The sequence below is a fragment of the Malus sylvestris genome, chromosome 5 (genome assembly GCF_916048215.2).
Source record: "Malus sylvestris chromosome 5, drMalSylv7.2, whole genome shotgun sequence".
NCBI classification, from domain to species: domain Eukaryota; kingdom Viridiplantae; phylum Streptophyta; class Magnoliopsida; order Rosales; family Rosaceae; genus Malus; species Malus sylvestris.
The window spans coordinates 2,443,279-2,462,228 of NC_062264.1; the positions used below are offsets into that span (position 1 = coordinate 2,443,279).

The 18,950-nt window shown below is 37.4% G+C and overlaps 2 protein-coding genes across 3 annotated transcripts; one reads left to right on the forward strand and one right to left on the reverse strand.

Annotated features, from left to right (window-relative positions):
- Positions 1 to 6,892: 6,892 nt before the first annotated feature.
- On the forward strand, positions 6,893 to 10,230 carry LOC126622407 (scarecrow-like protein 1). Of its 2 annotated transcripts, XM_050291125.1 has the most exons (3): positions 6,895 to 7,541; positions 8,257 to 8,561; positions 8,655 to 10,230. In XM_050291125.1, the coding sequence occupies exons 2-3, from the start codon at positions 8,315 to 8,317 to the stop codon at positions 10,019 to 10,021; spliced, it is 1,614 nt and encodes a 537-aa protein (XP_050147082.1). In that variant the 5' UTR covers positions 6,895 to 7,541; positions 8,257 to 8,314; the 3' UTR covers positions 10,022 to 10,230. The 2 variants fall into 2 exon arrangements, with proteins under 2 accessions (XP_050147081.1, XP_050147082.1); XM_050291124.1 differs by having other exon boundaries at positions 6,893 to 7,541; positions 8,257 to 10,230.
- A 389-nt stretch (positions 10,231 to 10,619) lies between these two features.
- Positions 10,620 to 18,141, reverse strand: LOC126622406 (small RNA degrading nuclease 5-like). Its single transcript, XM_050291123.1, has 14 exons — positions 17,978 to 18,141; positions 17,517 to 17,573; positions 17,313 to 17,378; positions 16,902 to 17,035; positions 16,702 to 16,814; positions 15,751 to 15,858; positions 15,568 to 15,638; positions 15,263 to 15,322; positions 13,746 to 13,801; positions 12,905 to 12,965; positions 12,470 to 12,737; positions 11,947 to 12,128; positions 11,569 to 11,864; positions 10,620 to 11,194 (listed from the first exon to the last, which is right to left on the reverse strand). Exons 1-14 carry the CDS (start codon positions 18,089 to 18,091, stop codon positions 11,071 to 11,073), a joined length of 1,710 nt encoding a protein of 569 aa, XP_050147080.1. The 5' UTR covers positions 18,092 to 18,141; the 3' UTR covers positions 10,620 to 11,070.
- Between the last annotated feature and the right edge of the window lie 809 nt (positions 18,142 to 18,950).

An 18,950-nucleotide genomic window follows, 5' to 3' on the forward strand; every position in this document is an offset into this window, starting at 1 on the left:
GATCAGTACGTGCTATGTCTTCTCTCAGGGAGAGTGACTAGTCTCGAGTCATTGGTGTGTGTGACATCAAGACAAGTATGTAGGTGCTCAATAATGAATGAGTCCACTGAACACGATCAACGAGGAGTTCTCATACTCATGTCACATGAGAACTCATGGTTGGGATAATACAAAGTAGTCCTCTGACCTAAGGCATCATAGTTGTCTTGTGGTTAAGTCCTTGATCTTTGATTATGTCAAAGTCACTCCATCAGGAGGGTGTCCACGGCATCGTCGGGGTTAAGCCACTTAGCCATGGAGGCAAGTGAATGCGCAACAAGGGATCTCTAACCTTCAAACCATTTTGAGGAGAATATTCTATGATATGATTAAGAATCTCTTGCCAGAGTATGAATGAGATTTAGGAAGTCGTTCCAAATCACATTCAAGGTAATCATATAAGGACACGAATCACATTGGATAGTAGACATGAATAAACTATCAAACCAAACAATGTGGTCAAGAGTATTGTATTAGAGAAAGACTGTATTGCATTTGTAATCCTAAACTGAATAGGTTCTCCACCTCTTCTAATTAGCTTGGGTAACTATGATATGCTGCTAGGTGTCACTCATGGTTTGTGGAAGCCCTAAACATGTATAATCACTAAAGGGAGAATTGAAAGTAAGTTTCAATTCACAATCGATTTGAAATGGTTTTAATCGCCCACTGCCTCGCTAAAAGGAACCTAATGGATCGTACACCGTGTAAGGTGGAGATTGAAGAAACAATGGAGATGAGTAAGAATAATTAAATGGTTTAATTATTTATGGCAAGGATTAATTAATATGTTAATTAATCAAACGAATAAGTTCGTTAAAGACCTCGGAATAGTTTTGGACCTGAAGGCCCAATGGGCTTCGAACGTCAAGCCCATTGACTTAAGTTGTATGACAACTTAATGAATAATGATTCACAAAGGCCCAATTAGCCCAATAATACCCTAAGGCCGGCCATTTAGAGATGGAGTGAGTTTTGGACTTATTTACAAGTTTGCCACTCCAGTGAATTAAGGTATAAATATGACTTTATAGCCAAAATTCATTTAGGGTTTTCTTTTGGGGAAAGGATGAGAACATAAGCTCTCATTTCTCTCTAAAGTGGCCGGCCTCCTTGGAGGGTTTAGCTAGCAATCCTACTACTCCAAGGTCACTCATTTCTTCTCCAATCTAACCTTGGTGAAGAGACTTAGAGGTTCTCAATTTTGGGAACTTGGAGAACCATTTCATCCATCCAAATCCATAGATCTAAGATGCAAGGAATGAAGGCCCTCTCCTTGGGTGATTAGCCTTTGCTTATGCAAAAAGGAATCTACAAAGGTATAAATTTCTCAACTCACTTTGATTTGAGTTGAGTCAAGGTTCACCAATCTACTAGGCTTTGAATTTCATGGTTAATGTTTTGTTTTTAGTGCATACAAGCATGATTCCGCCTTTTAATTATTAATTGCATGCTATAGATATTGCTCAAATGAACATGTTTTTCACAATATTTCCTTCAGTCGGAGCAAGTTTGGAGATCGAATCGAACACACCCATTCTAAGGTTTTTGTACGGTTTTCGCAAAATTGGGGACTTTCTAGGCCAAATTGGACTTGCTCATAGGTATAAAGTTTACTCTACTCTTTAAGATATTCAATTCTGTAATTTTTGAGAATTTTTTTAAATAGTTGAATTTTCCAGAAAGTCGGGGCAGTCGACCGCCACCCACGGCGGTGTATGGCCTGTGGGCTGATGATTTCTTTTTAAGCACCATTAGATGCCATGGGTTCATGCTTGAAATCCGTATGACGTAATTTGATTGTTTGGACTTAGTTTCATTTTGATACGTGAATAGGTCAAAATAGAAATCGATGATTCGACTGCTGAATCATCACCAAACTTTAATATGTTATAGTACGTAATATTTGGGGATCATAGGAACTTACGGATCAGGAATCCGATGTACGGATCTTCTTGAATTAGATTTCTGAGTTAATAAAATTAATTGTTAACCGCCACCTAATTCTAGCAATGGGTGAAGATCCGACCGTCGGATTGCGTGAGATTTTAGTACGTTGTTCTTTGAGAATAATGTGGACCCTAGGAAGTTACGGATCTAGATTATGATGTGAGGATCTTCTGGATCAAATTTTGTAGCATTGTGGATCCTACTGTCGATCAAGAATTGACTTTTGGTCAACATGTCTCGAAACGTTCTAATTACTAAAATTAGTACTACGGGGATCTAAGTGAAGCTTAGTGGGACCACATTGGTTTGAGAGTGACTTGAATATATGTGATATAACTATTACCTTGATTTCTTGTATTAATATCATCTGTGAATAGGATATGGATTATAAATGAAATTCTATTGAAATGTGAATTAATTCACATTTCAATAGAACCTATTCACAGATGATATTAATAGAACCTATTCACAGATGAATTAATTCACATTTCAATAGAATTTCATTTATAACCTATCAATAGAATTAAGTTCCTATGATCATCAAATATTACTTACTATAACATATTAAAGTTTGGTGACGATTCAACAGTCGGATCGTCGATTTCTATTTTGACCTATTCACGTATCAAAATGAAACTAAATCCAAACAATCAAATTACGTCATACGGATATCAAACATGAACCCAGGGCATCTAATAGTGCTTAAAAAGACATCATCGGCCCATAGGCCACGCGCCGCCGCAGGTGGCGATCGGGCACTCTAACTTGCCGGAAAATTCAACTATTTTATAAATTTCTCAAAAATTACAAAATTGAAGATCTCAAAAAGTAGAGTAAACTTTATACATGTGGTCAGTCCAATTTGGCCTAGAAAGTCCCCAATTTTGCGAAAATCGTACGGAAACCTTAGAATGGGTGTGTTCAATTTGACCTCCAAACTTGCTTCGACGCCTCCACCACTGCTTGGGCTTTGTTCCTGGGTTCTGGGGGCGTGCTTTGGTATTAGTAGTTGAAGGGAAACATTTCACAATTGATGGATTTCGAGCAATGGTTCCCGCTTCACCCATGGTGCAGGTTCCCCAAATTCCAAGACTAATTCTACTCCAATTTGGGGTGGAGTAGGTAGAAGGAATGATGAGAGATGACTTTCAGGTGGTGGGGGACCTTCATCTCACCGGAAATTGGGCGGGAGATCATGAATCCTGCCAGTCTGTGTCTCACCGGTCAAAAGACCCGTTTTCCAACCCCCCCCCCTTTTTTTTTCTTTTTTTCCTTTCTCCCGCCACTCCAGTGGCTTTCTTTTTCTTTTCTCTTTCAGCCACTCCCGTGGCTTTTTCTTCTCTTTTTTTTTAACAACTTCAAACGTCCGTAACTATACCTTTATAATCTGGACTCGCAAATGATTTTCGCTTATGCGTTCGTGATCTCGATATCTATTCAACAATATAAATTGTGACCTCAAATGGTCTACGGATTTTAAATAATTAATTTCCTAAAAAATAATATAAAATCTCTATAATATCAATACGTAAATTATAATAATGAAATCCAGGAATGGGATTTCACAATTTCGGCTAAAAAGCTTTATAAATTATTATACCAAAAGCATAAAATCTTAGAAAGCCATGAAGAATTTCACTTTAAAAAAAAGTCTCATTAGCACTTCTCATAAAAAAAATGTAACAAATTAATATTAAATGACGAAAACAACTTCAATTCCCATGTATCTGAATAACTGTAGTAGTTATGTATTGGATAAGATAAGGATGATAAGGAGGAGGTATTAAAGTACTTCCATTGGACAAAACTTTGAAATACATAGTTTTACTCCACTAGTTAGTACCCAACCCCATGATTAATGACACGTATTTGATTCCTTTCTCATTCTGTAGTGAGCATTTTTGTTCACCGTCTTACATATTTATAATTATCTATCACGTGTCATTTAATTTAATTTTGGTTAATTTTTTTTTAAATTGAATAAGTAATATTTAATGTGAAAGTTAGCTAGAGTTAAGTGAAATGACACATGACAAATAATTAGGTGTATGGTGAGCATACACCATAACTGTGAAAGCGAGCCAAAATGCTCCCATACAAGTTTAAACTGATTTTCCTATTGTTATTATTGGACTATTTTTTTTAAAACCAAATTAGGTAAGATATGGTGTTTAACGAAGGAGACTTAATGCTTTAAAGACACGTCTTAGTGACGTTTTAATTGATTTTTTTAAACACTTGCAACAAAAGGTTTGAATATAAACGGTTATGTTAGGAAAACTAAAATTTTAAACTAAATTTTACAAATCAAATGATGTAATTGTTGTTTATTAGATTATTACTTAAGTATTGATTAAGGCTTATTATATTAGCACCCACAAATTGTTGAATAAACCATACATACTTAATATACCCCACATTTACTTTTTCAATTAAAAATTATCTTAATACACCCCACTTCATTCCCCATAATACCCTCACACCCTACATTCTTAATATACACCTTATATTTTCTACACACACCCCACATTTCTCAAATCTTATAACACTCATTTTTTATTTTGCCGAATGATTTCAAACTATCTGAACGTTAGTTTGCCGAATGATTTCAAATTAAATGATTTCAAAAAATGTTTAGGTTCATTTGATAAGTTATTAATATTAAATTTTAATGTGAAGTGCATTCAACATTTTGTGAGATGCTAATATAAGAAGCCTTGATTAATATACTTATTTGGGTTAAACTCAGTTTACTACCCTCAAGTTTCATGGTTTTCAACATTTAGTACATTAAGTTTTTTTCGTCCCAGAGTCATACCTAAAGTGTTAATTTTGGGACAGTCTCATACATCTGTTAGTCAATCTGTTAACTCTGCCGTTAAATGATGACGTGGCGCCCACGTGGACAATGACTGGGCGCCACGTGTCATTAAAAAAACTATTAAAATAATTAATTAAATAAAGTAAAAAAATTAAAAAAAAATCCACAGATCCCCTTTTGTCTTCCCACCCCGACCCCCCTCCCTTCTCCCTCTGCACATCCGCACATCCATCCTTCCCCCTTCTCCCCAGATCCCCTGAATTCATCGACATTTCCAGCAAACAGTTGCAAACCAACACACAACACAAAGCCAAAATTAATCAAACCATCATTTAATTTTCCACGCATAAAAACAAATCTTTCCACATTTGCTACATTGTAAGCCAATAAAACACAATCGCAAAGGGCAAAAACGAACCTCTTCATCGTCGGGCTTGCAAACAGTCTTATCGATTTCCCTGGTGTTCTTAATCGTCTACGTGATCTTCTTCGCCGGCTGCAACAGAGCGCAATTAACAACACTAATTAGCTAATCAATCCTTTGTCTTCCCCACCCCGACCCCCCTCCCTTCTCCCTCTGCATTTCCACACCCCCTACCACCCTATCCCAACGCGCCGCCTCAAAGACCACGGATCTATGGAAGCAGCTTCTTCCACTCCTTCCCTGTCCTCCCATTTACACCTACTCCAATTTCCCATTTCAATAACCCACAAAAATCATAAAAACACACCCATAAAACTTATAAAAACAGAGAAACAGAGAGTTAGAGAAACAGAGAGACCGCTGGGATTGACGACGAAAATGAGGTCGCGGTGGCGAGTGGAGGAAGACCCATTTTGCAGAATGGAGCGGTCAGTGCACAGATCAAGACCTTTGGGGAGCTCGGCTCTCACAGCCCATGGTGTCGCCATTGAAACTCTCACTCTTCTCACAGCCCATGGTTTCCGTTTTGGTTCTGTCTGTGGAGGGGATGGAGAAGACGAAGGGGGTGGAGGGAATGGAGAAGACGAAGGGGGTGGAGGGAATGGAGAAGACGAAGGGGGTGGAGGGAATGGAGAAGACGAAGGGGGTGGAGGGGTGGAGAGGTGGAACCGTGGAGGGTCTTCTAGAAGGAAAAAAGGGGTTCCAGTGGGGAAGACGAAAGGGGAAGGAAAAAAGGGGGTTTTGGTTTTTTTTATGTTTTTTTTAAGTACTTTATTTAATTAAAATTTTAATTTTTTTAATTTTTAATTTTTTAATGACACGTGGCGCCCAGTCATTGTCCACATAGGCGCCACGTCATCATTTAACGGAAGAGTTAACAGTTTGACTAACGGATGTATGAGACTGTCCCAAAATTAACACTTTAAGTATGACTCTGGGACGAAAAAAACTTGATGTACTAAATGTTGAAAACCACGAAACTTGAGGGTAGTAAACTGAGTTTAACCCTACTTATTTCTTATTAATGATATACCATTTGATTTGCAAATTTGATTTAAAATTTTAATTTCCTTTAACATTATTAGAATATAAAACCCTTGACTGTCATACAAAAGCTATAGTTCTTCCATGCGGAATGAGAAACTGAGAAAAGCAGCAGCCCCACCACGAAGTGTTTTTTCTAATTATGTACCGATCAAACGTCACTAAGGACTAAGCACAACAAAACATTAGTACCATATTTTTCTACCGCCACCGTACAAATAATTGTTCATACGAGTCCACACGACCAAAAGTCCATGTACTTTATAGCCAACTCGGTTAGACTTTTGAAAAATCATTCTGCCACCCTAGATTCATTCATTGGTTTCCACTTTGATGCGTCGGGATTTGATTCGTCAATGTAGGTTTTGTTCAAGCACTCTTCTATTATCAAATTAAGATTTAATTTTACTAACGTTATCATATCAAAAATACGTTACTACATAATGTTGAAAGATGCATTCCGTGTATGAATTTTAACACTACTTATATTATATCGTTGTCGACCTATTCAAGAGCTAGTGCTCAAACACCGTCAAGTGGTTAAAATTCTAAAGGTAAAGAAGGATTCAAAATCTTTTAACACATCAAAATTTTAACAACTTTCAAAAGACCCCATAATTGTGATTTTGATCAAGCAATGTCACAAGAATGTTAGTCAGACAAAGTTGGTATAAACATGCAGGCTGACTGATGAACAGAAAATGCAAAAACAAAAGCTCAAAGCAAATTGGAAGGAAATTTCCTCTGAACTCTGAAGGGAATTGTTGGCTGGATTTCTCTTTCCTCGCTGCCCTTTTTTTCTTCATCAAATTCCAGAACGTTTGAATTTTCTGCACCAAAACCAAAGTCTCCTCTCAACAAATGGGTCTTTAAGGAACAATATTTTCTCTGGTCAGATGCTTCAAATAGGTAGTTAATATCCACCCAAATCACACACAGTTTCTTAATATTTAATTCTTACTAATCTGGCTCATTTTTCATTTGTTTATGTTTTTGGTCTTCAAATTTGCTTTTTGGGTTGTCTTCTCTACCTTGCTTGTTGCTTCTCAACCTTACCTACCTTCCTCACAACAATCTAAAAATTGTTTAATTATTTATATTATATTACCAATAACTACAAGGAGGAATTTTGGCCCCTTCCCTTTGTCTTAATCCCAAGGTCAAATCCTCAACTCTTTCCTCTTTCTTCAAAGTTCAGACCAAACTCTCAGCTTCCTCTTCATTTTTGTGTTCTTCATCCTTCACTTGCAGCAAGCAGAGCAGGTACATCTCTCTTCTTTTCCCTCCTATTTTTTATATTTATTTATTTACTTTTGTTTCTTAAATCTCTCCCCTTATATGTGAACTTAATTGTCATGAATTAAATTTGCATATATAGTATTGTATTTACAGATAGTTAAGTGTTTATGAAATCATTGGTCCAGGCAGGCATGGATCTCTCTCTCTGTCTCTCTCTCTCTGTGATGACGTTTATGCATGTTGTTGTAATCTCAGAAAATTTCTGTCATGATGTTTTGACAACTTTGTTCCTCTGCAATTGCCAGCTGCCATGAAACAAGAATTTTGTTTGTGTTTTGGGTTCCTTTGGAGTTCCCATGTTGTTTAAGGGGTTCTCTTATTTCAGAATCGGTTCAGCTTATTTCAGAATTTGTTCAGCTCGTTCAGGGTTTTCTTAATTGTAGCTTGTAATTGGTTAGGCTTATACAATTTCAACATTTTGATACAAGCGATATTGGGGGAGGGGGAATTGAACTTGGGACCTCAAGCGCAGGGGTGAATGCTCATACAACTCCATTGATTTTGCTTTCTTGCACAACTTTTTTTACCCGGTTTAGTAGACATTACTAATTTGATGTGGTATTAATTGTGTTTACGTTTGCGCGTAATTTCTATCTGTTGGGTCAATTTTGTTAGTTTCCAGGTTTAATGATTGTTTGAAAGTAATTTACCCTCTAATCTTTTACAAATTGTGATACAGAACTCGAATTGTGTGATAGAACTTGTCTTCCTCAACGACCGAAAAAGTAACCAAAACCATGTCTTTAGTTCGGCCATCAGAGCTCTCCACATCGTACAGAAATCCTAATTTCTACTCTCTAAAGGGCAGCAATGATAGTTCCAGCTTGTCAACTCAAATATTTGGCTCTGATAAGCACAAGGTGGTGTATTCAGATGATCCTTACAGCACTGAGAGTTACGAGAAGTACTTCCTTGACTCCCCAATGGAAGAAGTTACACATCCATCCAACTCAGGCGTTTCTGGGAGTTCGACTAACCCACAAGGTGCCTCATCTTACCAGCTAACAGCTGGATCGGTTTCCTCCTTGAATACTCAAAATCCATTTAGCACTTCTTTAATGTCCAATTTTGAATCAGATTACTTAGAGAGTCAAAGCCCCGATGCGGATAGCTTTGATGAAGATAAAATGAGATTGAAGCTTAAAGAATTGGAGAGAGCACTCCTTGATGACAACGCAGATGAAGACGATGGGGAGATAAATTGCAGTAGTCAAAGCATGGAAGTGGATGAATTGTTCCATGACTCACCCAAGGAGTCTTCGTCCTCTGATTCTAACGCGAGCAGCATCAGCAGCAACAAAGAAATATCACAGGTTTCTCCTCGGACACCCAAGCAGCTGCTTTTTGAGTGTGCTGGTGCACTCTCAGAGGGAAATGTCGAAGAAGCATCAACAATGATAAATGAGCTCCGACAGATGGTATCAATTCAAGGAGATCCTACACAGAGGATTGCGGCTTACATGGTGGAAGGCCTAGCAGCTCGCGTGGCTTCCTCAGGAAAATTTCTTTACAAGTCTTTGAAATGCAAGGAACCCCCGTCCTCTTATCTCCTTGCAGCCATGCAAATCCTTTTTGAGGTGTGTCCTTGCTTTAAATTTGGATTTATGGCAGCAAATGGAGCCATCATAGAGGCATGCAAAGATGAAAAGAGAGTTCACATCATAGATTTTGACATAAACCAGGGGAACCAATACATAACCCTCATACAAACACTTTCGAGTCTGCCAGGTAAGCCACCACACTTGAAGTTAACAGGGGTGGATGATCCCGAGACAGTTCAGCGTCATGTTGGAGGCCTAAAGATCATTGGACAAAGGCTTGAGCAGCTAGCAGAAGCACTGAAAGTTCCATTCGAGTTTCATGCAGTAGCCTCGAGGACTTCAATCGTCAATACCTCAATGCTCGGCTGCAGGCCTGGGGAAGCACTTGTGGTTAACTTTGCTTTTCAGCTTCACCACATGCCAGACGAAAGTGTTTCAACAGTTAACCAGAGGGACCAGCTTCTTCGGATGGTGAAGAGCTTGAGGCCAAAACTCGTTACAGTTGTAGAACAAGACATGAACACCAATACGACCCCTTTTCTCCCAAGATTTGTTGAAGCCTACAACTATTACTCTGCTGTTTTTGATTCCCTTGATGCAGCTCTCCCCCGGGAGAGTCAGGATAGGATGAATGTTGAAAGGCAGTGTCTGGCACGGGACATAGTGAACATTGTAGCGTGTGAAGGAGAGGAAAGAATAGAGCGGTATGAGGTAGCTGGGAAGTGGAGGGCAAGGATGACCATGGCAGGATTTACTTCATGTCCTATGAGCACCAGTGTGACTGATTCGATTCGGGATCTTAGCAGACGGTACAGTGAGAGGTACAAGGTGAAGGAGGAGGCGGGGGCACTTCATTTCGGATGGGAAGAAAAAAACTTGATTGTTGCTTCAGCGTGGAGGTGATCTTCGGCTCCAAACTACTGCTATGCTTTCATTCAGTTTTGTACTTTGATTTTGTGTGGGGTTCAAGAGTTATGGCTATATATCGGTAATTTCGGAGTGTTTATAAATAAGGAACGTAGGGAGCTGCTAGTTTTCTAACACTGATAAACGATCTCGATGCTTGTAATAGAATAACTTTATATAATCTCCTATATAATTTTGTGTGGACATGTCGCCAATGTGTTGATACTGTTTGATATTGCAAATTTAAAATTCTCAATATGTTCCGCGATTTTGTATTCATAAATGGAACAAAAGGTTATATTGACGGTGATTCTCAAATATTGCAAAATAGAATGTGAAAAAGATGGGATAGAAACAAAGACTTCGGATATAAATTTGCTTTTAACCAACTTAGCTACAAGTCTACAATCCCTCGCGTCATTTGGTCATTCTTAAGGAGTCATTTGACCAAATGACGACGCAAGGGTTGTAGGCTTGTAGCTAATTTGGTTAAGAACAATTTTACATCCGAGGCCCCAAGTTCAATTCTCGTCCCCCAGGATCGCTTCTATAAAAAAGAATGACTAAAAACTAGAAAAAGTACATATACCATAAGTTTCTGAAAACCCCTGGAATGGGTATGCTAATAGGAGAACACTATTAATCATTCCTTTCTTCATATATCAAACAATTAACTTCAAATATGATGGATCATCAAAATTGTGATTACTGTAAATAAATTACAAGATCAGAAAATACAATTAGGACTTCCCTCTGGCAAGTAAGCGAGTTAAATGCTCCGACATTTCTACTACTTTCTCGTCCCCTCTTTTAAGATATCTCCTTGTTTTCTTCCCATACATTCCTACTTACGTTTAAAGGGTTTTTGTTATCCGTCCAAGCCTCCCAACTAATCATTCCGACAATAGTGCTGTTTGAACATTGCAAGACACCAAACCGCCTTGCTCTTCTGAGTGAAGTGGTAAAAGCAGCTGGAAAGCTCAATTTTGTCCAGCTCTCATCACCTAATCTTTGCTGGAAGTCACCCCTACAAGCCTTTGAATTACTCAACTCTTCACACCAACAAAACACAATGCTACCTCAGCTTGGGCTTGGAGCTCTTCCAAGACCTTTACAATGCTCTCACGGCACATTGTTGTTTCACTACGATCCATAAGCATTTTCTTTAATCTTCGTCCAATGACAAGAAAAGTTAACAGGGTCAGATGTGAATCAACTCTAATTAAGTATCTTGGCATGCAACAATCCAGATAAATCCATATTATTCTATTACATGTCAACCAAATGGCTTCTATTAAATAACTCTCTTATAATAAGATGTCCCAACGACGTTTGAGTTTCAGAAAATTTACACTCACGTTTCATATCAAATTACTACCCATACCAACATTCAAAATCACCACCAATCTGACAGTGGCAATAGGTAAATTCAACAAGCAGAGTCAACTAGTCATCTATTGCCCTATAAATATATTTTCAAGGAACAAAGGAAAACTAACAATGTAAATAAATTAATAACTATCAAGGTGAAATGTAGTACATACCTAGAGACAGTTGCTATATCTCCATGACCAGTGCAGACAATAAGCATGGCATTAGTGGGCAATGAGGCATACAAGGTATGTATTCTAGTATCCAGTCGCATAAGAATTTCGTTTAGTTCAGACGTTAAGCTGCATCTAATACCTTTTTTATTTCCAGAATTCTTATGACATGTAAGCAAGGATATCAACTCCGCAATTTTTCCATTCAATTTCTCAGCATCCTCTGCTTGTTTAGTGAAATAACGATTCAATTCAGAAAACTGGGTCCAGATGAATTGCACTTTCTCATTCCTTGCCTACAATCAAAAGTAAATGTTACGTAGCCAAGCCAAATGATAAAGACGAGAAAATAGGTGAACACAGCCGTTACAAGTCTACCTCCTTTTGAGCTTTTGAAAGAGCTTCGTCATCAGAGAACACAGGCACTGCATGGGATAATTCAGAGGCATGACGCTTCACAATGGAAATATCATCAATGATAGAGGAGGTCTTTCCGCTCTCACTCAAAACAGTTAGGAACCTTTTCCGTACCAGTGATGGTGCTGTACCAAAGTCAGGTCCTAATCCAGCAAAAGAAGCATTCTTATAACAGACATCGACAGATTTAAGGACATACTAATTATCAGATGCAGAACTATACCTATTTACTATTAGTTATTTAATTACTCCTTCCACCTCAGGCTCAGACAAGGTATCAAATTCTGACATCTGGAAGCCACTAAACTTTTGAAACAACAGTGTTCTATTTTCCATATAAATTAAGAATAAATGTATGCTGGCAATGACAAGGTTCAATATAAGTTGTACATTAAGGAGGTGATAGATACCACACTAGTTGAGTTCCACTATTTTCCATAAATTGGCCAATCATACAATGTAAATGCAAAAGATAGTCACGTACCATGTCTAATCTTTAAAAGTGCCAGGTCCATAGCAGCTCTTGCATCTTCAATACTGTCATGGCCAAGCCCTGACTGCTGTATCTCTTTAGAAAGAAATTTCTGGGCAAGATCTCGAAGTTTAGATTTGTAAGACCTACCACGGGGGTACTTGTACAACACTGCAGTATCGATCACTAGATTGTGGGAGATTTTTAATGCTAACAAGTCATTTTCCAAGGAATGCCCCACTAGCACGGTCTCCTTGTAAACCAGCTTTAGAAAGTCCTCCTGAGCATAGAAAGCAACTGTTATAAATTAGAATCAAAGAGTTACTTAACAGGAAATGACGAAATTAACAGTGAAGCAGCATCTCACGAGTCACAACTATGGAAAACACGAAGCGCAAATGTAATACATATATATGTACAAATAGCGAACAAGACCCAAGGATTAACCTGAATTTCTTTAAGAATTGTAGTCACCCCATCTAACATCTCACTTGTGATTCCGCTAAACCTGAACAGGAAATTGATTGTTATTCTTTTAATCTTTTTATAAGAAGCCTCTTGTCGTTCATACCGCAAAAATTCAAATATTAAACCTGCAAACAAATTACAGGGATGAAGCGAATCCAGAGAAAGCAACAACATTAAGAATCACCTTTATCCAGAAATAAATCATGAAAAGTGATGATTTCTAAAGATTTACAACTTTCCCAGAAATGTTTTATTTCTCATAGAGTAGTAAACTACCAAAGCCCAAGTGTGGTTGAGTTATAAACGTTTAAACTCACTCCAATTCAGGATTCCAACCTTGCAAAGAAACTAAAATTTATTTCGAGCCTGCTGCTAGGGTTGGGTCTCGTTGTAGAAGACACCTACTGGATCATCATTTTAGTTTTTTGAGTTGAGACTTGAGATGTACTGGTGGAACTCAGTTGGAGAAAGAGGGAGCTTTTCTGGAAGAAACTTAAGGCTGCAGTATTGGATGGGATTTGAGTAGAGATGGAAGAAAAGATGTGGACACAAACCCAGCATGTCATAGAGGGTTTTTTTATAGAAAAAATAAACACCAAAATTGAGTTGCTTTAAAATATCCTTGGCCAGCTAAGGAAAATTGATGTCGGTTGCATAACAATATATTAAAAGAAGAAAAAAAAAAAAAAACAGAGCTGCCACTGCAGCGCCCCAGACCGCATGACAATAAATATGAATTCCAAGAAGCAATTCTAACTGCTTCAACACATAGAGCAACATATCAAAGGAAGGACTAATGAAAGCTAAAATGATAACATACCTGGTATTATAATCAGTGATAGGATTTGTTGGTTTAACCAATTTATCTAGCACAACCTGAGATTCATTAAAAGAAAGTTCAAGCAATGAGAAGAAAAGTTCTTTAGGTGGTAACCAAGTCATTTGTACAAAACTACGTAGAACAAATTTAAGACTCTAGGGGTTGCACAAAAGTTTTAAAGCATTCGGAATCACACTAGTCAAAATTTCAGACAAAATCTTGTTAAGCAAGAATTTGATATCATAGATATGAGGATTCAAAAAAACCTATATGATTCAGACGTGGATAAAATGTTGACCCTAGTGAACCAGAGATTTCTAGCTTCAAGATTGTGCCGTTAGCAGGATGGGATAAGATGCGAATTAGAAAATATGCTGAAGCCCTGATATTTGGAAATGATAATCTAGCAACACTAGGAAATGAGCATCTCCGGCAGTTTCTTTTAAAAAAAATTAGTTTAGCTTGTGTAACCAAAAACTATTTTAGCTTTAGCCCATTTAATTTAGTATCTCCAACACTACAAACAAACTCTAAATATTTTACTCTAAACAACCCATCTTTCTCATCATTCTCATCCCTTGACATCTCTCTCCACAATTAATACATTTTAATGTTTAGCTAACTCTCTAAATTCTCTCTCCTTCTCTTTAAAGTTAAGAGCAACTATTCACAAAAACTAAAATAAAGAGTGGGATAGAGTGTCTTGGAGCTTGATTTCACTGGTTTGGCTCTGTAAAATAGCTATCCAAAGAAGTCTAAAAGTGTTAGGTACTCAAGCCCAAGGGAAGAGCCCAACCCAAAAGACTAGTCCAATAGGTGGGAGGACCCCAAGGACTTAAGAACCCCTACACCCCCATAAGTGTAGTCGATGTGGGATCATAACATTACACCACCCTTCGGAAGCCGACGCCCACGGTGGCCCTTACTCTGGTGGCTTTCACTCTTAACGGCGGTGCACCCTTTGGTCATCCCGTTAAGGTAGCCCTTTCCAGGTCGCCCCCTCCGCAGCGTCGGGAACCTAGGCTCTGATACCAATGTTAGGTACTCAAGCCCAAGGGAAGAGCCCAACCCAAAAGACTAGTCCAATAGGTGGGAGGACCCCAAGGACTTAAGAACCCCTACACCCCCATAAGTGTAGTCGATGTGGGATCATAACAAAAAGAGTCTCCCGGATATGCTCTACAAGTGGACCAGAGAAAATTAGTTCAGGGACATTGACAATGGTTTAGGGACTAAAATGAGACAAAACCTAAGTTCAGAGACATTAGCAAGATTTACTCAAACAAGAAAGTTAATGCATAAATCACTCAGATATTACGTTTTATTCAACTGAACTTACAAGTTTTGAAACATTCAAGTATAAATAAGACCACTAAACCATTGCCAAGTCAGAAAACAAATGCAACTTGTCCTTTAAATAAATTCATAAAGAACAAATTGCATGAAACTCACACATCCCTTCAGATTAACATCCGGTTCCTTTTGCACAATTAGGAAACAAAATAGTTAAAACTTACATCTCCTTTCATAGTCACCAGCGTTGCTCTTGTTAGCTCAAAACCCTCACTTGTGATACACTAACAAAAAAAAATGGATCAACCAAGATGACATCAGTACACGGCTACTTTGTGAGAACAGAAAAAGAAAAATGAACTTAATTTACCACTATCCGAACAATTCAGCTGACATGTATAAAACAGGTTGAAAGGACGAATACACCTCAACAATGAACTTCCCACAAGATAACAGTTATTTAGTACTATATGTTAAGTTGTTAACAAACTTCTTTCTTATCTTCAGAAATTGATATTTAAGGATTTACCATCTCGCAATCAAGTGCCAGCATTTGATAGTGGGATGATCCTGAAGGGGCCGGAAGAGTAGAAAGAAAACCTGCATTGATAGAAAATAATAATCAATAATAATAATAAGTTTAAGGAACTAGTTAGAAATTAAATCAAAGAGAAATTATAATTAATAATCTAAGCAGCATCTGTCTTGTTACCTGGCAAATTGAAGCAATATCCATTGTCTTCAAGTTGTTTTGTTGTAAGTGTGTAAAATGTAATAGGGAAAGGTAGATCTTTCATGAGGTCCACTGAGGATAGATCATCTAAACCAGAAAAACATGTAGAGAAAACCCAGAAAAAAAAAATTAAAAGGATCCTCATGTAGTGTTAAATAATTTTACAGGACAGATGGGATGCATACTTGTTATAAAATTAGTTTACAGCTTAAGAAACACAAAAACTGTATGGCTAATCAATCAATACAAAACCGATATCCAAGATATGAGAAATCTGGCAGAAATCTTGATTCTATTCATACTGACAGAACTGATGTTGTATCATGAGTGCATGAATTACAAAAGGAAAACCTTTTCTAGACTTCCCTATGCAAAAACTTTTATGGTGCACTCCAATGTTGCACACTGAAATAACTTTGACGTTACACTCCAAACTTTTATGTTGTATGCATGCAAAGACTTGGTAATACTAATATGAGAGTGAAAGTTGACAGCAGGAAGACAACAACACCAGCTCTGGTAGCAACAAAAGTTGTTCTTCAAAATCTAGCCCATCTAGACGGGCATGAAGCATTTGTTTTCTTAATTGTTAATCACACCATTGTAGATAGTTTCCTAATAGTTCCAATCCAAGAGAGACTCTCTAAACATAGGACATTTTTCTGCTCTTACCTATTGGTAATGAATTGAACACGGATACCCATATTGATTCACAAAAGTACAAGAAACTAGAACAACCAATGTACCCAAATGAGGACTGCTAGCCATAATGGAATGGAGAAGTTTATAAATACACAGAACTTCAGGTTACTTGTGACTCTCCTAGTAAAGTATCCTTGATTTCCGTACAATTACTAACTTGCAAATTAGCAAAGTTACAATAAAGCAAGAAATTCAGTATGATCGATGTTCTGCGAACATGTCACATACCTTGTTTGGATGCCAGGTTAGATTTCTCCACAGTTAAACTACTTTCTTCCCTCTTTCTTTTCACTTTGCTCGTCAGGAGTGCATCAATCGTCTGCATCCCATCTGACATACAGCTAGCATGGGCAAAAACATAAAGCCATATAAAGTGGAAGTACAGGGAAATTAAAGGCAGATGAAGCAAAATCACATTTGTGACAAACCTGAGAGCTAAAACTGGCCTTGGCTTGCTACACAATGCTTTGAGACTCTTAAGAAGTCGACGATGTGCTAAGTACAATGCTGCATCCAGTCCTGGGACATAAAGCATAACCACTTTGGGAATGAGGGGCTTGTTCTGCAAAATGTAAGGTTTCAGTATTAATAACTATAAGAATTCATGTTTCTTTCAACTTCATGTCTATAAATTAAGCACAGAAGCCAACAAGATTGAGAAATGTATATAGCTGGGTAACAGTTTCACAAATCTGCCTGTTTGTGAGAAGTTTTGGAAGTATTAGAAATCTCACAGTTTCACAAATCCACCTATTTTTAGGAATACTGTTCGTCATGGTTTCATTGGACCATAACCATACATGCATTGGAAGTATTAGAAAAGAAGATACTCCTTTTACCTTAATAAAAACCCATGATGGCATGAAACCTTCAGCAAGCACCCATGTCACCAGTTCTTGAACCTCCTGCATCACAACACAAACTCCATCACTCGCTCACTCTTATTTCTCTGACAATAAATGTTCAACTCGAACGAAACTTCCTATCACCTCTCAGAAAAAGAACAAAGAGTTCATAAATTAGGGGTGAACAAGAGTACCCACTTGCAAATTCAGAGTTGTGTCGGTTTCCAGCGTCTTAAAAATCACCTCTGCTTTACTCTACAAGGGCAAATAAGATTAAATGTAATGCACTAGAGTTCAATTGTTTCAATAAAAATCCCGTCAGACCGCACAAACTATTTCGATGAACAAGTATTACTGGTATAAACCAAAATCCAAGCGATACATACATATGTACGTAATACAGCTAACTTAACCATCTATGAATCGAATCGAAAGCTATAAGTAAGCAGACTTGTTCTTCATACAAGAATACATGGTATGGCCAACATCACCGAAATTCGAAACAAAACTAAAAGATTGCAACTTTCAATGTTAATGCTAATACAATTAGAGCATCAAACACTTTTAGCCACAAAACGAATTCATGGCAAAATATAGAAGGCGACGAAATTTAAAAGAAAACAAAATTAGAGAGAGAGAGAGAGAGAGAGAGAGAGTACTTGAGGGCCGTAGACATCGAAGAAAGTGGAGCGGTTGCTAACATTTGCTTTGCTGCTTGAGCTCACTTCTTCCTCCGAAGCTAAAGTTTCGACTGTAATGGGGGAAGAAGGCATGCCTCTGCGACAGTCTCTGTGAAGCTTTACGAACCCAGTGAGAGGGACGGGGACAGGTTATAAACCCTTTTATATCTTTTGGGCCGACCCATGTACCCAAATATGCTTTAAATTTGAGAAGCCTTTTTTTAATACTAGTATACTGCAGAACTTTTATTTAGTTTTTGATTTTTACCCATGAATTTTTTAATTGAAAAATTAAGAATTTAAACTAATGTTTTTGACCAATTTCCCCTGTTAGTTTTTTATTCATTCTATCTAAATTTATGTTAAATGAAAACATATGCACAACATATGAGGGTAGTTTAATCGCTTCGTTCTTTAAAATAATTAAAAACCCTCGATTTCTAAAATATTGACTTGTGCAAATCTATATGAGTCTATAACTTTTGTGTCTAAATGTCTAGTGATGTGACGTCTTTGTTCTCTAAGAAAGTCAAGTAGTGTGCACGTAATAAAAGTTAACATTAATTTAGATTGAATTTATATATATAATATAAATAAATAAATAAACTATGAGTAGAGGAGAAATCGGCAAAAAAAAAAAGTTTTAAGTCCTTGATTTTTTCAATTTCAAAGTTTAGGGACTAAATCAAGAATTAGGTGAAGGTTGAAGAAAAAAAATCGGCAATTTTCCTTTTTGATATTTGGGTAAACCAACTAGGAGTGGAAAAAATTCCTCAAAATCTCAATTTGAACAAAAAAATATCGATTACAAACCAAAAATGTCCCAAACCAAAATTCTCAAGATTTTTGCAATGCTATCCCAAACCAATCCCGAAATTTCGGTACGGGATTCGGGATTGTCTTCTCAATATTTCGGAAATATCATACCGAACAAAAAATATAATATATTATT